At 38.9% G+C, this 17,963-nt stretch overlaps 1 protein-coding gene across 3 annotated transcripts in view; it reads right to left on the bottom strand.

Moving 5' to 3' along the window:
• The window catches only part of eya2 (EYA transcriptional coactivator and phosphatase 2), a 228,326-nt gene that overhangs the window by 8,917 nt on the left and 201,446 nt on the right, over positions 1-17,963 (bottom strand). For all 3 annotated transcript variants that reach the window (XM_057845495.1, XM_057845494.1, XM_057845496.1), the window contains 5 exons: positions 17,566-17,649; positions 7,328-7,417; positions 5,197-5,255; positions 4,951-5,111; positions 345-459 (listed from right to left, as the gene is read on the bottom strand). In XM_057845495.1, the coding sequence (XP_057701478.1) occupies positions 345-459; positions 4,951-5,111; positions 5,197-5,255; positions 7,328-7,417; positions 17,566-17,649 (509 nt within the window). The remainder of the gene's footprint in view (positions 1-344; positions 460-4,950; positions 5,112-5,196; positions 5,256-7,327; positions 7,418-17,565; positions 17,650-17,963) is intronic.

Below are 17,963 nucleotides of genomic sequence, written 5' to 3'. Positions count from 1 at the left end.
TTAGCCGCAGGATTCAAAATGAGGGAAAAAAAGTAGCGGCCTATAGTCTGAAAATTACGGTATATGGAGAGAAAATTATGAATATATTTTTTGTGTAACATTGTGGAAAAATAAACATTTTGAAAATATGAACATTTTAAAGATATTAATTTATATATAAGGGAAATCAACCAAATTGAGCACTTAAAAAAAAAAACTGTTCTGGTATAAATAAGAAAGGAGTACAATTTTATTCGGTTCTCAAATTAAGTATAAAAGTTCTAATCACATTTCAGTGTAAAAAAAAAAAGTTTGTCCTTATCAGTAACTTATTGGAAAATATAGAAAAAAACATTTTTGGTCACCTGGAGCTGATGAGCGCCAGCGCTTTGAGGGCCTGCGTGAGCCACAAGTCGGTGAGAACCTCCATCTCTCGCCGCAGCTGGAGCCACTCTTCCCGCTTGGGGCTGCCCAGCAAACCTACAGCCAGGGGGCGCCACAACGTCAGCGTTTGGGTGGGAAAAAAATGAGTTACAAATCATTATGTTGACTTGACTGCCGTCTGTAATTACAGTTGACTACGGCTAATGTCAAGGGTTTTTAAAGAACACTGCAAAACAGGTTTTCATTTGTCCTCCGCCGTCAACCGACAAGTTGTGAAATCGGGGATTTTTCTTGAAATGCCGGGCACGAATCCAGTGGCGCCTCCAGAAATTGTTCATAGGGGTGGCCAGACGGGGCCACTTAAAATCTTGGGATGGCACACCAAAACTCAAAGCCATAATTTCAGGTTTTTATTATTAAACATGTCCCGATCGATCGGGATCACGTCATTTTCAAAGTATCGGAATCGGCAAAAAAATATCGGACATGGCTTTTTTTTTAATGTATATATTTTTTAATTAAATCGTTTTCTAATTGTATTTAACGTTACAGACAAAATGTCTTACATTCATCCAGAGTCTTTAGTTTTGGCTTAAAGTAGGGCTATCAAATTTATCGCGTTAACGGCGGTAATTAATTTTAAAAAATTAATCACATTAAAATATTTAATGCAATTAACGCATGCGCTGCAGACCCACTCACGCATTGTCGCGTTCCATCTATAATGGCGCCGTTTTACCTATATATAGAGCTAAAAGGCAGCTTAAAATGAGTAGAGAGAATTTTGACTTGTCTTTGGAACCTCTCTTTAATTGGCTAAAGCCTTAAAATCCCCCTCTCAAAAATTAAAGATATCGTGGGAAGCAATGTGGGGAAGAACGGTAGTGGTTGATCTTTTCCTTAACACCCTATATTACTTCCCAACGCAGAGAAGATATATCAATTGGTGCCACTACGCACAGTCGCGGTCGCACTTCCCATCATGCATTTGGGCAGAACAGTTAAATGGCTACAGTATCATTTACTGAAAGCTCAACAAATACACTAGATGGCAATATTTAGTCACAATATACAAAGTCACATTTATCCTTTAAGAATTACAAGTCTTTCTATCCGTGGATCCCTCTCACAGAAAGAATGTTAATAATGTAAATGCCATCTTGAGGATTTATTGTAGAGCTGAAACGAGTACTCGAGTAACTCGAGTAACTTGAGTTTAAAAACTGATCCGAGTAATTTTATTCACCTCGAGTAATCGTTTATTTTGACAGCTCTAAGCATCACGTTTTTGCTCGGACTACTTTCAATGCAGGACAACGCGCTGTCATGTGCGGAGAGGAAGAAGGTGGAAAAAAAACTTACTGCAGCCGACAGCCGCCACAAACGATGCCGACATTGCTAAATACTAGCCCGCACAATGTTACGTTGGTAACAGGTACCGTCTGATGCGTCTAATAGAGATCACATGTATGTTGAACTAGATGCGAAATGACAGACTCGGCCGCGTCTGGGCAGCGTTAGTAAACATCCGCCATCTTAAAGCAGTAGAGCGCTAAGCGCTAATAAAGAGCGCTAAGCGCTAATAAATAAGATTAACGTTACTGTCGCTACTAGCTCACGTAACGTTAGCCCTGCGGAAGGCTAAGTTTCAATTAATTATGACCACTGTCGATGCGTGGCTAACGTGTCTTACATACAGGCTTTAACATAACATAGCATTGTGGAGTGAGGAGGGTGTAAAATAAAAACTTAATCATGCTAACTATCAATTTTAGCTCAGTAGTCATTGCTGGATAAAACACCAAGTAGCACTGGTCCCTAATGTGCTCCAATACAGCCTGTATCATACATTTATTTTGAACACTGCAAAAACTCAAAATCCTATCAGGACTTACAGTTTACTTTAGACTAACTTAAAACTTAACTAGAACTTAAAAATGGCTTGACACAAAGAGAAATTCAATTGAAACACGTGGGAAAAAATCCTAACTTTTAAGTGATGTGTGTTATCAAGCGTAACGGCATTTTTAGGTAATATATATATATATATATATATATATATATATATATATATATATATATATATATATATATATATATATATTTTTTTTAAATAAGATCTAAAAGTTTTTTGAGTGAAAGCAGTGAATTAGTTTTTTTTTTTTTTTTAATTCTAGTTACATCTGAGATGCAATTGTTGGCTGTTTTCAACAATATGCATCGAAAATAAAGACATTGATTGACTGAAAATGGTTCAAGATTAGATGAAATCTCTTGTTTTCTCATGTATATTTATAATTGCTCTTCACCTAAAAATATATTTGTTTTATCCGATTACTCGATTAATCGATAGAATTTTCAGTCGATTACTCGATTACTAAAATATTCGATAGCTGCAGCCCTAATTTATTGTCATAATAAACAAATACAGTACTTATGTACTGTATGTTGAATGTATATATTCGTCCGAGTTTTATTCATTTTTTTCTTAATGCATTGCCAAAATGTATATCATCGGAAAAAATTATCGGGAATGATTGGAATTGAATCGGGAGCAAAAAAAAAAGCAATCGGACCGGGAAATATCGGGATCGGCAGATACCCAAACTAAAACGATCGGGATCGGGAGCAAAAAAAGATGATCAGAACAACCCTATTTATTATGTTGTTGAAGTAAAAGGCCAGAAGAAAACTATCAGAAAGACTTAAGGACAAGCCTACTGATATACTTTGGCGTATTGTGCTATATTTAATGTTACTTATGAATCTGATTTAGTGTGCATTGTCCATTACAGTGCAGTCAACATTTTGAGTTCCACAGCTACTACAATCTGACATTACACTGCAGCGGCGCTGGAAGTCACTCACTGCTTTTTTAGTTTTTCCCATCCAAGAAGAGCCGTTTTGGTCCAAATTTGTCATGATTGCGCATTTTCTCCATACATGCTGGATAGTTTACGTACTACTACTAGGCTACTACAAAGGCAGCGTTCTATTACAGTGTGTGTTGGAGTTTTTATATTGGAAATAAAAGCGCCCGTGTACTATAATGCAATTCCCTGCAGCTAGACGGGAATGACACATGAACATATTTGAAAAATAAAAGGTCCAATAAGCCTTGGTTTAACACCAGGGGATGCTGCAGCGCCCTCAACACCCCAAATCTCGCGCCCAGTGGCGCCTCCAGAAATTTTTCTTAGGGGTGGCCAGATGGGGCCACTAAAAATCTTGGGGTGGCCAAAACTAAAAGCCATAATTTCAGGTTTTCATTGTATTATTGCAGTAAAAAGGTCAGGGGAAAACTATCAGAAAGACTTAAGGACACGGCTACTGATATACTTTGATGTATTGTGTAATATTTGATGTTACTAATGATTTAATGTGCATAGTCCATAACTGTCCAGTCAACATTTTGACTTCCAGAACAATTCAGTTTTATTGTGTAATGTATATATTAGGCATAAGGTGTACATTTAACTAGGGCTGTCAAACGATTAAAATTTTTAATTGAGTTTATCACAGCTTAAAAATGGATTAATCACAATTAATCGTAATTCAAACCATCTCTAAAATATGCCATATTTTTCTGTAAATTATTGTTGGAATGGAAAGATAAGACGGATATATACATTCAACATACTGTACGTAAGTACTGTATTTGTTTATTATAACAATAAATCCACAAGATGGCATTAACTTTATTAATGAAAGGGATCCACGGATAGAAAGACTTGTAATTCTTAAAGGATAAATGTGAGTTTGTATATTGTGACTAAATATTGCCATCTAGTGTATTTGTTGAGCTTTCAGTAAATGATACAGTATCGACTTAACTGTTCTGCCCAAATGCATGATGGGAAGCGGTGCAACCATGACTGTGTGTGGTGGCTGCATATGCTATATCTTCTCTGCGTTGGGTACACAACAGGGTGTTAAGAAAAAGATCAACTGTCATTCTACCCCACGTCACTTCCCACAATATTTATAGTTGCAATGGGAGAGATGACAAAGCTTTTGCCAATTAAAAGCACGGCCCCAATGAATGCCTGTATCTACTCCACTCTGCCTCTTATCTCTGTATATCAGTAAAACGGCGCCGTTGTAGGCTGTTTGCGGCAATGCGTGAATGAGTCGTATCGGGAATGCGTTAATTGCGATAAATATTTTCACGTGATTAATTTTAAAAAATTAATTACCGCTCGTTAATGTGATAAATTTGACAGCCCTACATTTAACAAAACAAAATAAATGCATTCGTTTGGGATGAAATGCATGAGATGGTACAACAATGTAACGATATACTGGCAAGTGAGGTGGCCAGTGGGGTGGCCAACCCCCTGGTGGCGCCACTGCTCGCGCCACTGTTATACTGGCCACTGGGTACTGGCCACTGGGTGGCCAGTAGGGTGGCCCAAAAACCTATTGGGGGGGCCGAGGCCACCCCCTGGTGGCGCCATTGCACGAATCCAAGTTGTTTAACACCATAGGGCATTTAATTACCGGTGAAATTACAAGTTGTTTGAAAGCATTTTTCACATCAACCTCTAAAGAGGAAATTTCAAGAATAATACAATAAGAAAGTACAACCTCCAACATTATTCTTGTAGGTGTTGTAAATCTCCTTGACCCGGCGGTAGCGGAAGGCCAGCTTCCTCATCCAGTCCACCCCTCCGTGGACCCCCGAGCCCAAGCAGAGGGAACCGGTCCCCGCCGGGCTCTGGAAGCCGTCGCTGGCAAAATTGTACGTGCTGCGCGAAAGCAATATTAGCAATTTAAAAGGGAATTTACCAAAATAATGAATGTGAATGTGAAGACAAGTTTTTGGTTTTCTACCTTAAGTCTTGACCATTGTCGTCCGAAGCCACGTCGTCGATATGAACTTGGTCACATTCCTGAAAAATGTGTTATTTCATTTAAATTGTACATTAATATCCACAGACAGTATTTACACATTCATTTAAGTGTGTAGTGATTTTTTTTATCCTTTCCAACAAAACAAGACACTTCTCAAAATGAGTTATAACTCCCCATAGACTTCATTAACTATTGACGTGACACTTCGTCTTCGTCACCACGCCTTATCAGAGGGGGCCGAGCTTCATTTAGTAATAGCCGAAGACGGCGCAAGCTCATGTCGGATTTAAGCTTGGATTTTTGAAGAACTACGAAAGGAAGGATTGTCTCAGGAGTGACTTGTTTGAGGATTCAAGGTAAATATTACATTTTTCGTACCATGCATGCGTGATTGAAGCATTTATTATCAGGAATTTTCTTCTTTTTTTACGCATAGAGGCGGCTAATTTTCCTAACTGACTAGCCTCATAGTTGGCAATATTTACGTAAAATAAATACTACCTGCACGTTTTTTGCTATTAACCCAGAATAGAGACTGTTTTTGTTAGGTTTTGTGTTGGTTTTCTCCTAGTGTGCCTTGTCCCTGTGATTGGCCATTGCTTTCACCTGTTGTGCCTGCTCCTAGTGTATCCTCCAACCTACATCCTCCTGTGTTACCCAGCTGTTCCTCGTTGTCTCGTTACCCCTTATCTGCGTGTGTGTATATTAGCACCCAGTTTCTTGTCACTCCTTGTTGCCTCATTGTCGAAGTCCTGTCCAAGCCCTCGTGTAGTAGTCCCTCCGATAAAGTAAGTTTTGTTTGAACCTTGCCTTTTTGATCCCCAGTACTTTTGGTTGTACTTTGTGTTTTTGTTAGTATTATTAAAACGTTTTTTGAGATCACCGCCACCTGCCTGGCTGCTTTTGTTTCCCTGCATTTGGGTCCACACAACCTGCCTACCCGTGTTTTCCTGACAGTTTTACGTCCATATCTATAAAGAATTCAGGGATTTAAGCATTTATTCACAAGAATTTTCGCCAGAAAAGCTGTTTACGCCAGGCGGCCGCTAGCTTCATTCGCTAACAGAGTAGCATTATACTTCGACAATATACTTAAAATAAACGCGAACTGCACGGTTTCTTTACTTTTAACCAAGAATCGAGACTGTTTTACGTCCACATCTATGAAGAATTTGGGTATCTAAGCATTTATTCACAGGAATTTTCGCCCAAAAAAGCTCTGTTTACATCAGGCGGCCGCTACCTACATTCACGAACAGACTAGCATTGTACTTTGACATATTTACGGAAAATAAATGCTACAGCATTTTTTTTGTTTTGCTTTTAACCAAGAATCGAGACTGTTTTACGTCCATATTTATGAAGAATTCGGGGATTTAAGCATTTATTCACAAGAATTTTCACCAGAAAAGCTCTGTTTACGTCAGGCGGCCGCTAGCCTCATTCGCTAACAGTATATAGTCTATAATGATTATAAAGGGCTATTCTATTCTAGAATAAATTGTGATTGTATATAGAATTTATTAATAATCTGTTTACATATTATTTATAATTGATTCTGCATGTTTTCCTCAAGTATTAGGTTTCTGATACTAAATTGAGTGATTTATTAGCTGTTGAAAACTTGCAGTAAATAAAAAAAAATTAAGTTGCTGTTTGGTCAAAAAAATATGTTATGTTAAATATTGCTATTGATCCTGAAAATAAGGGTGATTATCTGTGCATTTGGTGATTTTTGTGCATCTAGTGTAAAATCTGAGACTTTCATAACCATTTAAAGTTGTGTTACACTTATATAAAGAATAATTAATCGAGATTTTATAAGGGAACGACTTTGAATTTTTTATGCCGCTGCTCATGGAGACATATATGGCTAAGGCACGTGCCTGTTTTGGTTTTAGGTCGGTAGCAGCTTTGGTTTTGAAAATATTTGAATTTGAAGTTTTTCCAAAATAGGCCCCCTACGAACCGGCCCCGTTTCCCGTGTCATGTCAATAGGTTATAAAATCTATGGACTCTAAAGTTTGTATTTTATCAAAAGGTTTTTAAAAATACATTCTTTTTTTTATCTGCTTTTTTTAATTGTGAAAGAAAAAGCTTCCAGATTTACCTCCAGATCGTTGAAGAATAGCCGCGAGTCGGCCAAATTGAAGATCATCTCCTCCATCCACAAACCCAGAGACACCGCTTTGGACGAATCCTACAATAAGTCCATCAAATTTAATAAACAGCTCAAACAAGATTCATAAACAACAGATTCATCAGGTATGAAAATACCGCAGAGTAGCTATAGTTTACATGTAGAAACACAAATAGCCTGTTGATGATTTGAGCCACTCAGAACAAAAGTGGGCGAGATCCAGTTCAGTCAGAGAGATGATGAAGAAAATGTCATTTTGCAGTTTACTAACCAATGGAAGGTTCAATGAATACAGTGTATCACAAAGTGAGTACGCCCCTCACATTTCTGCAGATATTTAAGTATATCTTTTCATGGGACCACACTGACAAAATGACGCTTTGACACAATGAAAAGTAGTCTGTGTGCAGCTTATATAATTTAATTTATTTACTTTACCCTCAAAATGACTCAAAATATAGCCATTAATATCTAAACCCCTGGCAACAAAAGTGAGTACACCCCTTTGAAAAAATGTACATCCTTAAATGTCCAAATTGAGTACTGCTTGTCATTTTCCTTCCAAAATGTCATGTGACTCGTTACAGGAGTGCTGTCAACATTGCTGCAGAGATTGAAGAGGTGGGGGGGTCAGCCTGTTAGTGCTCAGACCATACGCCGCACTCTACATCAAATTGGTGTGCGTGGCTGTCACCCTAGGAGGAAGCCTCTTCTGAAGACGGTACACAAGAAAGCCCACAAACAGTTTGCTGAAGACATGTCAACAAAGCACATGGATTACTGGAACCATGTCCAATGGTTTGATGAGACGGGCGGGCTTTCTTGTGTACCGTCTTCAGAAGAGGCTTCCTACTGGGGTGACAGCCATGCACACCAATTTGATGTAGAGTGCGGCGTATGGTCTGAGCACTAACAGGCTGACCCCCCCCCCCCCCACCTCTTCAATCTCTGCAGCAATTTTTCAAAGGGGTGTACTCACTTTTGTTGCCAGGGGTTTAGAAATTAATGGCTACATTTTGAGTTATTTTGAGGGGAAAATAAATTAACTGTTATATAAGCTGCACACAGTAGGGATGGGAATTGATACGATATTTACGATTCCGATTCCATTATTGATATTGCTTAACGATTCAATTCTTTATCGATACTCTTATCGATTCTAATTTGGGGGAAGAGAAGAACAAATGTTTTGACTGGCATCGAGTTTGTTTAATGAGAAGTCACAACCTTACATACTCACAACGAGGTCAAAAGAGGCCCAAAGCCTCAATGTTAACTGTGGCAATAAGTGGCAAATGCAAAAGAATGTGTAACATTTTACTGAAACATTTTTCTAATAGAAATAAAAAACATTGGTATACATTGGTATATAGGTCGTTGTTCTGCCTTTGGCAATATGTGTTGAAGTGTATTATTTACCATTATATTGAAATGCATGCCTTTTAGTTTTTATTAAAGATGTCCCAATCGATCGGGTCCGATCACGTCATTTTCAAAGTATAGGAATCGGCAAAAAAATATAGGACATGCCTTTTTTTAATATATATATATATATATATATATATATATATATATATATATATTTTAATTAAATCGTTTCCTAATTGTATTTAACGTTACAGACAAAATGTCTTACTCATCCAGAGTCTTTAGTTTTGGCTTAAAGTAGGGCTATCAAATTTATCGCGTAAACGGCGGTAATTAATTTTTTTTAAGTTAATCACGTTAAAATATTTAATGCAATCAACGCATGCGCTGCACGACCCACTCATGCATTGTCGCGTTCAATCTATAATGGCGCCGTTTTACCTATATATAGAGCTAACAGGCAACGTAAAACGAGTAGAGAGAATTTTGGCAGTCTTTGGAGCCTCTTTTTAATTGGCTAAAGCCGTGAAATCCCTCTCTCAACAATTAGAAATATCGTGGGAAGCAATGTGGGGAAGCATGGTAGTGGTTGATCTTTTCCTTAACACCCTATGTTACATCCCAACGCAGAGAAGATATATCAATTGGTGCCACTACGCACAGTCATGGTTGCACTTCCCATCATGCATTTGGGCAGAACAGTTAAATGGCTACAGTATCATTTACTGAAAGCTCAACAAATATACTAGAAGGCAATATTTAGTCACAATATACAAAGTCACATTTATCCTTCAAGAATTACAAGTCTTTCTATCCGTGGATCCCTCTCACAGAAAGAATGTTAATAAGGTAAATGCCATCTTGAGAATTTATTGTCATAATAAACAAATACAGTACTTATGTACTGTATGTTGAATGTATAGATTCGTCCGAGTTTTATTCATTTTTTTCTTAATGCATTGCCAAACTGTATACGATCGGGAAAAATTATCGGGAATGATTGGGATTGAATCGGAAGCAAAAAAAAAGCAATCGGATCGGGAAATATCGGGATCGGCAGATACTCAAACTAAAACGATCGGGATCGGATCGGCAGCATAAAAACATGATCGGAACAACCCTAATGCTAACCGTTTGTTATTATTGTATAAGCAGCTAATCATCACTGATTTACGTTGATGCAAACCTGTTTGTTATTGGGGACGAAATTGATTTGTTTCATTTCTATTTTTAGTTTCACACTTCAAGTGATGGTTCAATAAAGTCAGCAAATTATACCAACGTCTTGTGCATCGTCATTTGGGAGTTTGGCTAGCTGTATAGCCAGGACTGAGCCTTAGCGTCTCAGTGAGGACAGTACAGTCGTATTCCGTCCCGAAGCAGTTATCTCCACCTTGCAATGACTGCAAATCGCTTTGTTGTAATTTTCCCTCATGAAGCAAAGACACACTTTCGAGCGTTTGAACCTACGTGCTGTCATTGTTATGTTTACGGCTGCAATGCTCGTGCTAAACCATCGTAACCTTTCATTTTCACCCTCTTTCCTGGTGAAGTGTAGCCAAACTTTGGAGCGAGTGGTTCTTGGCGCCATGCTAGTTTGATGCGTCTTGACAACAAGACACGTCACGACGCAATATGCGTCTTTAGGAATCGTTAAAGGGATCGTTAAGGCTTTTTCATTGTGAAGTCGAGGCCTCGAAACACTAGGAACCGGTTCGGAATTGGAATCGGATTTCGATTCCCATCCCTAGCACACAGATTACTTTTCATTGTGTCAAAGTGTCATTTTGTCAGTGTTGTCCCATGAAAAGATATACTGTACCTAATTATCTGCAGAAATGTGAGGGGTGTACTCACTTCTGTGATACACTGTAAGTCAAACATCAAATAAAAAATATTAAGATTCCGATTATCAAAATCGATTTGACATCCATCGCTGTCCATGACAGCCAATGAGTTCAAATGAATCTATATGCAAGCAAGTAGTTGTTTTGCCAAGTGTAGTTTAACTTTGGGCATGCCTTTTTACATGGCGCAAAGCATGCTGGGAAGTTGCGTGGGCGCGCCGTCACCCGAGCTGACTACAACAGTCATGAGTGCAGATGTGCGGCGCATTGTTCTGAGCGATGCCGTACCCGACAGTGGCAGCGGTGGAGCGGCGTGTCAGCCAAAGGTGAACGTCAGATTAATGTGTTCGGATTGACAAAACATGTCTGCTGAATAATTACCCGATTCAAATTTAAAAGCTCTTTTGTACGTCGAAATAATGTCGAGGGAGGGGGCAGAAGAAGGCAGAAGAAGAAGGGAAGAATGGAGGATGGAGTAGGAGGAGTTGAGGGATTAGGAAGGGATTGTTCTTCTCTAATTATTGGAATAATCATTTGTAATTACCCTGTCCGACATAAGAAAGCCTTTCCTGGATTTGGAGTTAAAAAACATCGTGTTCCCACACACGTAAGTGGGCGCACATGCCTACACGATGTTTTAGTAGAGGAGTTTAATCAACTTTTGCAAAAGAAAAAAGCACAGAATGGGAGTGAAAGAAAAAAAAATAACTGGGAGGTTTGGCAACAAATCATCATATGTCAGATCGTTAATCAGAATTTAAGTTTTGAGAAGAATCTGTTCTGATAAGACAACCATGATAGTTTAAAAACAACAGGGGCTTTAAAAATGAGCCCTGTGGAACACCATCGGTATGCTCAGTTTTTGACAATTTTGACAAAAAGTTTAGACTGTTGATTAATCGTTTAGCCGACTTCAAATTGTGTCCACACTGTTAAAAGAAGGGATCCCGGGGGACCGTTACGCATTTGCTACCGGGTAATTCGTCGCTACACATCAAGATGGCATGATGAATCCCGCGAGTAAAATCCAGAAAACCATTGCAATTTATGGCGAGGATAGTGTCACTACCCGATCGTGACGAGCTACCGGGTACGACAGATTGCTACCGCGCATGCGCGAACCGACGCCATTTTTTCTCGAGCAATGACTGCAGATATACTGTAGATACAGTGGGGCAAATAAGTATTTAGTCAACCACTAATTGTGGTTGATTGATTGATTTGATTGATTTTTAAAGAATTTATTTGCAAATCATGGTGGAAAATAAGTATTTGGTCAATACCAAAAGTTCATCTCAATACTTTGTTATGTACCCTTTGTTGGCAATAACAGAGGCCAAACGTTTTCTGTAACTCTTTACAAGCTTTTCACACACTGTTGCTGGTATTTTTACCCATTCCTCCATGCAGATCTCCTCTAGAGCAGTGATGTTTTGGGGCTGCCGTTGGGCAACACTGACATTCTATGGGGTTGAGATCTGGAGACTGGCTAGGCCACTCCAGGACCTTGAAATGCTTCTTACGAAGCCACTCCTTTGTTGCCATGGCTGTGTGTTTGGGATCATTGTCAAGCTGATAGACCCAGCCACGTCTCATCTTCAAATGCCCTTGCTGATGGAAGGAGATTTTCACTCAAAATCTCTCGATACATGGCCCCATTCATTCTTTCCTTTACACAGATCAGTCGTCCTGGTCCCTTTGCAGAAAAACAGCGCCAAAGCATGATTTTTCCACCCCCATGCTTCACAGTGGGTATGGTGCAATTCAGTATTCTTTTTCCTCAAAACACGAGAACCTATGTTTCTACCAGAAAGTTCTATTTTGGTTTCATCTGACCATAACACATTCTCCCAGTCCTCTTCTGGATCATCCAAATGCTCTCTAGCGAACCGCAGACGGGCCTACTTTCTTCAGCTGGGGGACACGTCTGGCAGTGCAGGATTTGAGTCCCTGGCGGCGCATTGTGTTCCTGATAGTAGCCTTTGTTACTGTGGTCCCAGCTCTCTGTAGGTCATTCACTAGGTCCCCCCGTGTCGTTCGTTCTTGAGTTGAAAGTCTGTGTTGCCCAACGACAGCCCCAAAACATCATTGCTCTAGAGGAGATCTGCATGGAGGAATGGGTCAAAATACCAGCAACAGTGTGTGAAAAGCTTGTAAAGAGTTACAGAAAACGTTTGGCCTTCGTTATTGCCAACAAAGGATACATAACAAAGTATTGAGATGAACTTCTGGTATTGACCAAATACTTATTTTCCACCATGATTTGCAAATAAATTCTTTAAAAATCAAACAATGTGATTTTCTGGGTTTTTATTCCACATTCTGTCTCTCGTGGTTGAGGTTTACCCGTGTTGACAATTACAGGCCTCTCTAATATTTTCAAGTGGGAGAACTTGCGCAATTAGTGGTTGACGAAATACTTATTTGCCCCACTGTATGTTTATAATTGCTCTTTATCTTAAAAAAATGTTTTATATGTTTTCTCGAGTAATCGATGGTATTTTCTGTATATTACTAAAACATTCGATTGCTGCAGTTCTAATAGTATCTATAAACGGAGGGAAAAAATGGAAAAAAGAGATTTTAATTTTAGGCCATATCGCCCAGCCCTAATGGACATCATGATATCATTCCGACAGTTACATGTGGCATCTGCTTGTTGTTCTTCATGAAGCTAGAGACCTGCAAACACTAAGACAAGCAAGTGGCTAGATTAAAAAAATTTTCTTGGCTCAACTTTGTGACATTCCCGTTAAAGTTTTGAGTCCGGTCCAAGTGAGCTTCCTGGCTTCCAACAGCGAGGCGTCGGGGCGCTGGGAATGAACCCGGAATTTTTGGCGCATGAGTCACATTTCAACACTCCGCGAGCCGTTTTTTTGTCCTTCTTTTTCAGAAAAAAAAAAAAAGAAGAAGAATAACAGCGTGCAGCATGAGGCCATCGCCAAGCTCGCTCTTCAGCCTCGCGTCGGACCACGGGGGGACCGTGAGAATTCCAAACAGCAGAAACCCGGCCAAAAGCCAGAGACGCACCACTGTCCGTGTTATGTAAAATGCCCCGCTGGCTGTCAATCATGCGGCGGGAAGTCGGCGTAGCTAAACAAGCCGGCCGCGTTATGAAAAGAAACAACGTGCGGCAAAACAGCCGGCGTGTGAAATGTGTCGAAAAAAAAATAAAACGATAATTTAACCCTTTCAGGGAAAGTGGTCACTACAGTGGACAGCTATTCAGACCTTTGACCTTTTATAGAACAAATGACTGTTTCAAATCATTTATTTATTTATTGGACACTTAAGACCTTTGACCCTTCATAGGGTAAGTGACTGTTTTTGGTAAATTAGAAGAACTTAAATAAATATTAAATATATTTTTAGTTATTAATCATTTTCAAATTCAGTAAATGACTACCGTATTTTTCGGACTATAAGTCGCAGTTTTTTTTCATAGTTTGGCTGGGGGTGCGACTTATACTCTGGAGCGACTTATATGTGAAATTATTAGCACATTATTATATCATTTCACATGTTATTTTGGTGTTTTGGAGTGACTCTGATGGTTTGGTAAACTTCTTAGCATGTTCTTTATGCTATAGTTATCTGAATAACTCTTAATAGCTATGTTACGTTAACATACCTGCCACGTTCGCATTTCGTTGTTCATGCATCATGTAACATTATCATACTGTCCCCTTATTCGGCATGTTGTTCTCTATTGTATTTTCATTTTAAATGGCCTTTCAAGAGCACATATCTGTTCTATGTGTTGGATTTTATCAAGTAAATTTCCCCCCAAAATGCGACTTATACTCCAGTGCGACTTATATATGTTTTTTTCCTCTTCGTTGAGCATTTTATGGCTGGTGCGACTTATACTCAGGTGCGACTTATAGTCCGAAAAATACGGTAATTACTCCCTGATACAAGGTTCAGTCTTTTTATATCTGGCATGTACAGTACCCTCCATAATTATTGCCACCCCTGAAAAAGATGTGTTTTTTAGCTTCTGATATTTTTTTTTTCAAATAATATGGGACCTTAATGGAAAAAAAGAAAAAAATCCAACCTTCAATACAAGTGCATTCATTCAGTGGGGAAAAAATCCCACATAAAGAAATAATTATTTGACACCAAATAATGTGTGTCACAATTATTAGCACTCCTGGTGTTAATACTTTGTACAACCCCCTTTTGCCAAAACAACAAGGTCTGGGGACTGAGATGGCCATGGGAGGAGCTTGATTTTGTGTCTGGTGAACCATTTCTGTGTAGATTTGGCCATATGTTTAGGGCCATTGTCTTGCTGAAAGGCCCAGTGACGACCCATCTTCAGCTTTAGGGCAGAGGGCAACAGATTTTGATTTAAAATGTCCTGGTATTTCAAAGCATTCATGATGCCATGCACTCTAACAAGGTTCCCAGGTCCTTTGGAAGCGAAACAGTCCCACAGCATCACTGATCCACCACCATACTTCACAGTGGGTATGAGGTGCTTTTCAGCATGCACATCTTTCGTGGCACGCCAGACCCACTTAGAGTGTTTGTTGTCAAAAAGCTCAATCTTGGTCTCATCCGACCAAAGCACACGGTCCCAGTTGAAGCCCCAATACCGCTTGGCAAACTCCAGACGTTTGCATTTATGATTGTGAGTGAGGAAAGGTTTTCTCCGTGCATGCCTCCCAAACAGCTTGTTGGCGTGTAGACAGCACCTCATACCCACTGTGAAGTATGAGGGTCCTCAGACAGTTCTTTGGTCTTCTTTCTTTTGTCCATGCTCAATGTGGTACGCACAAGGACACAGGACAGAGGTTGAGTCAACTTTAATCCATTTTAACTGGCTTCAAGTGTGATTTAGTTATTGCCACCACCTGTTATGTGCCACAGGTAAGTCACAGGTGCTGCATGTGTGTATATATATATATTTTCGGGCTGCCAAACGATTAAAATTTTTAATCGAGTTAATTACAGCTTAAAAATGAATTAATCATAATTAATCGCAATTCAAACCATCTATAAAATATGCCATATTTTTCTGTAAATTATTGTTGGAATGGAAAGATAAGACAGATGGATATATACATTCAACATACGGTACATAAGTACTAGAGCTGGGAATCTTTGGGCACCTAACGATTCGATTACGATTACGATTCAGAGGCTCCGATTCGATTATAAAACGATTATTAATGCACCCCCCTCCTTTTTTCTCTCTCTCTTTTTTTTTTTTTTAATGTTTTGTACACTAGTTCCAAAATTGTTCAAAAATACTCTCAGGCTAAACCACACTACTATTTCAGTATCAAGTTAACATATAGCAGTAAACAAATATACAAAAATAACATTAAATAAAAAACTCCAGTCCCCATTCTGTATCAGCAGCTTTAAACTACATTCAATTAATTTAATGTTGTGAATCAACCATTAAATTTGTTAAAATTGCTCCCGTTATTCCATAATTTCCCTTTTGTCTACTTTCGACATGTGAAAGTTTTAAAACTATTTTAAAGATAGATTCAAGTCAATATTTTACCGATTTAGGAGTATTTTAGATAAAAAGTTAATTAGGTTTGCTTGGAAGGTTCGCTACAAAAGCCTTGTAGGGAAGTGTACTGCTTTAAGATGGCGGCCGTTTATAACGCCCGCATCTAGCTTTTTGTAGATGTGCTGCTAACACTACCAAATCTATATTGCATCTAGTCCTGTATAAATGATATCCACCGTAACATTATATGGATGAACTTTGGAGCAGCTTTTCGGCAGCAGTCAGGTATGTTGTTGTGTTTTTTTATCTCGTTGCATGAGTTGAGCTAGAGCCGTGAGTTGAGCATTGGCATTACCCGAGGGGCCGGGTAATGGGAAGCATAATGTTTAGCTACTCTCGCTCCGTTCCGTCCCGAAGACCGCGCGGCGCGCTGAGTGTTGTGTACTTCCGCTTTACTTCGCATATTTCAATAATCGGAATTTGGATGTTTGTGAATCGTTCTCGAATCTTCCACGGCCGAATCGCGAATAATCTAAGAATCGGAAATTTTGCACACCTCTAATAAGTACTGTATTTCTTTATTATAACAATAAATCAACAAGATGGCATTAACATTATTAACATTCTGTTAAACCGATCCATGGATAGAAAGACTTGTTAGTACAAGTTATAGAAATTCTATATTAAAACCCCTCTTAATGTTTTCATTTTAATAAAATTTTCAATCAAAAAATAAACTAGTAGCCCGCCATTGTTGATGACAATAATTACACAATGCTCATGGGTGCTTAACCCCATAAAATCAGTCGCACCCAAGCGCCAGCAGAGGGCGACAAAACTCCCAAAAACACAAGTAACAAGTTGGCATTGCACTGTGCTGTCATTTTAATCTGTTTGAGCGGGGCATGTGCGTTAATTGCGTCAAATATTTTAACGTGATTAATTTAAAAAATTAATTATCGCCCATTAACGCGTTAATTTTGACAGCCCTAGTATATATAGATATACATACATAATTTCCCACTATTTTGCACTGTTTGTCTACTGTAGATAGCCTGTTTTGACCATAGTATGTAGAAAGAACAAAAATGCCGATGACCATACCTGCTGTTTCTGTTGAAATATCAAATATAAAACTATTCAATTTCATTTTTTTCTTTTGAATGTTTATCCTAACAAGTTGAATAAATATTAGCAAGCTTCAAAATGTTTCGTTGAGCATGTTTGGTTGTCAATGGAACATCAATATGACAAATTTTGACAAATAAAATGGGGATTTCCTTGTCTTTTTGTTTCCAAAATGTTGATTATTATTGGTCAGTCAAGAAAACAACAGTTTGGACATTAAGGTTATGGTGTCCTGAAAAAAGGGACCCAACCAGGCCATTTTGAACATTTTTTTCTTTGAAACATAAAGACAGCACCAAAGGCATGCAAATTCGGACAAAATAGGCCCAGGTTTTTAAAGAGTTAAATGAATGCCTTGTAAGCAAGAAAAGTGGATTTGTGGGCGGTACCTTGCCAAATCTTGAGGAGAAGGTCCCCGTAAGGAGCGAGTGGAAAATGATGATGGTTTCGTCCAAGTCCCAGATAAACACCCGCTGCAGTGAAATAACACACGTTGTAGCGTTAACCTCCGAAGACGAGAGAGCGCCGCGCCGGGCGGAGAGAAAACAAAAGCATCTCCTCCTGTCTTTTGTGAAACGCGCTACTCAAACATCTGGGAGGAAAAGTCGTTCAAAATCAATCGAAGGTTTATTGGCCGGACATGGAAATATGAGACGGGATTTATTGAAGGTTGTGACCAAAGTTATAGACTTTAACCTGTCTAAGCTAGAATTTGAAAGCACTGATATTGAGTGAGTTAACTCGGACCGAGTTAACTCTGAAATGAATTTATTAATTTGCACATTGC

Source organism: Corythoichthys intestinalis, chromosome 9, assembly GCF_030265065.1.
Source record: "Corythoichthys intestinalis isolate RoL2023-P3 chromosome 9, ASM3026506v1, whole genome shotgun sequence".
Lineage (NCBI taxonomy): Eukaryota > Metazoa > Chordata > Actinopteri > Syngnathiformes > Syngnathidae > Corythoichthys > Corythoichthys intestinalis.
This window is presented reverse-complemented; position numbering and strand designations above follow the sequence as displayed.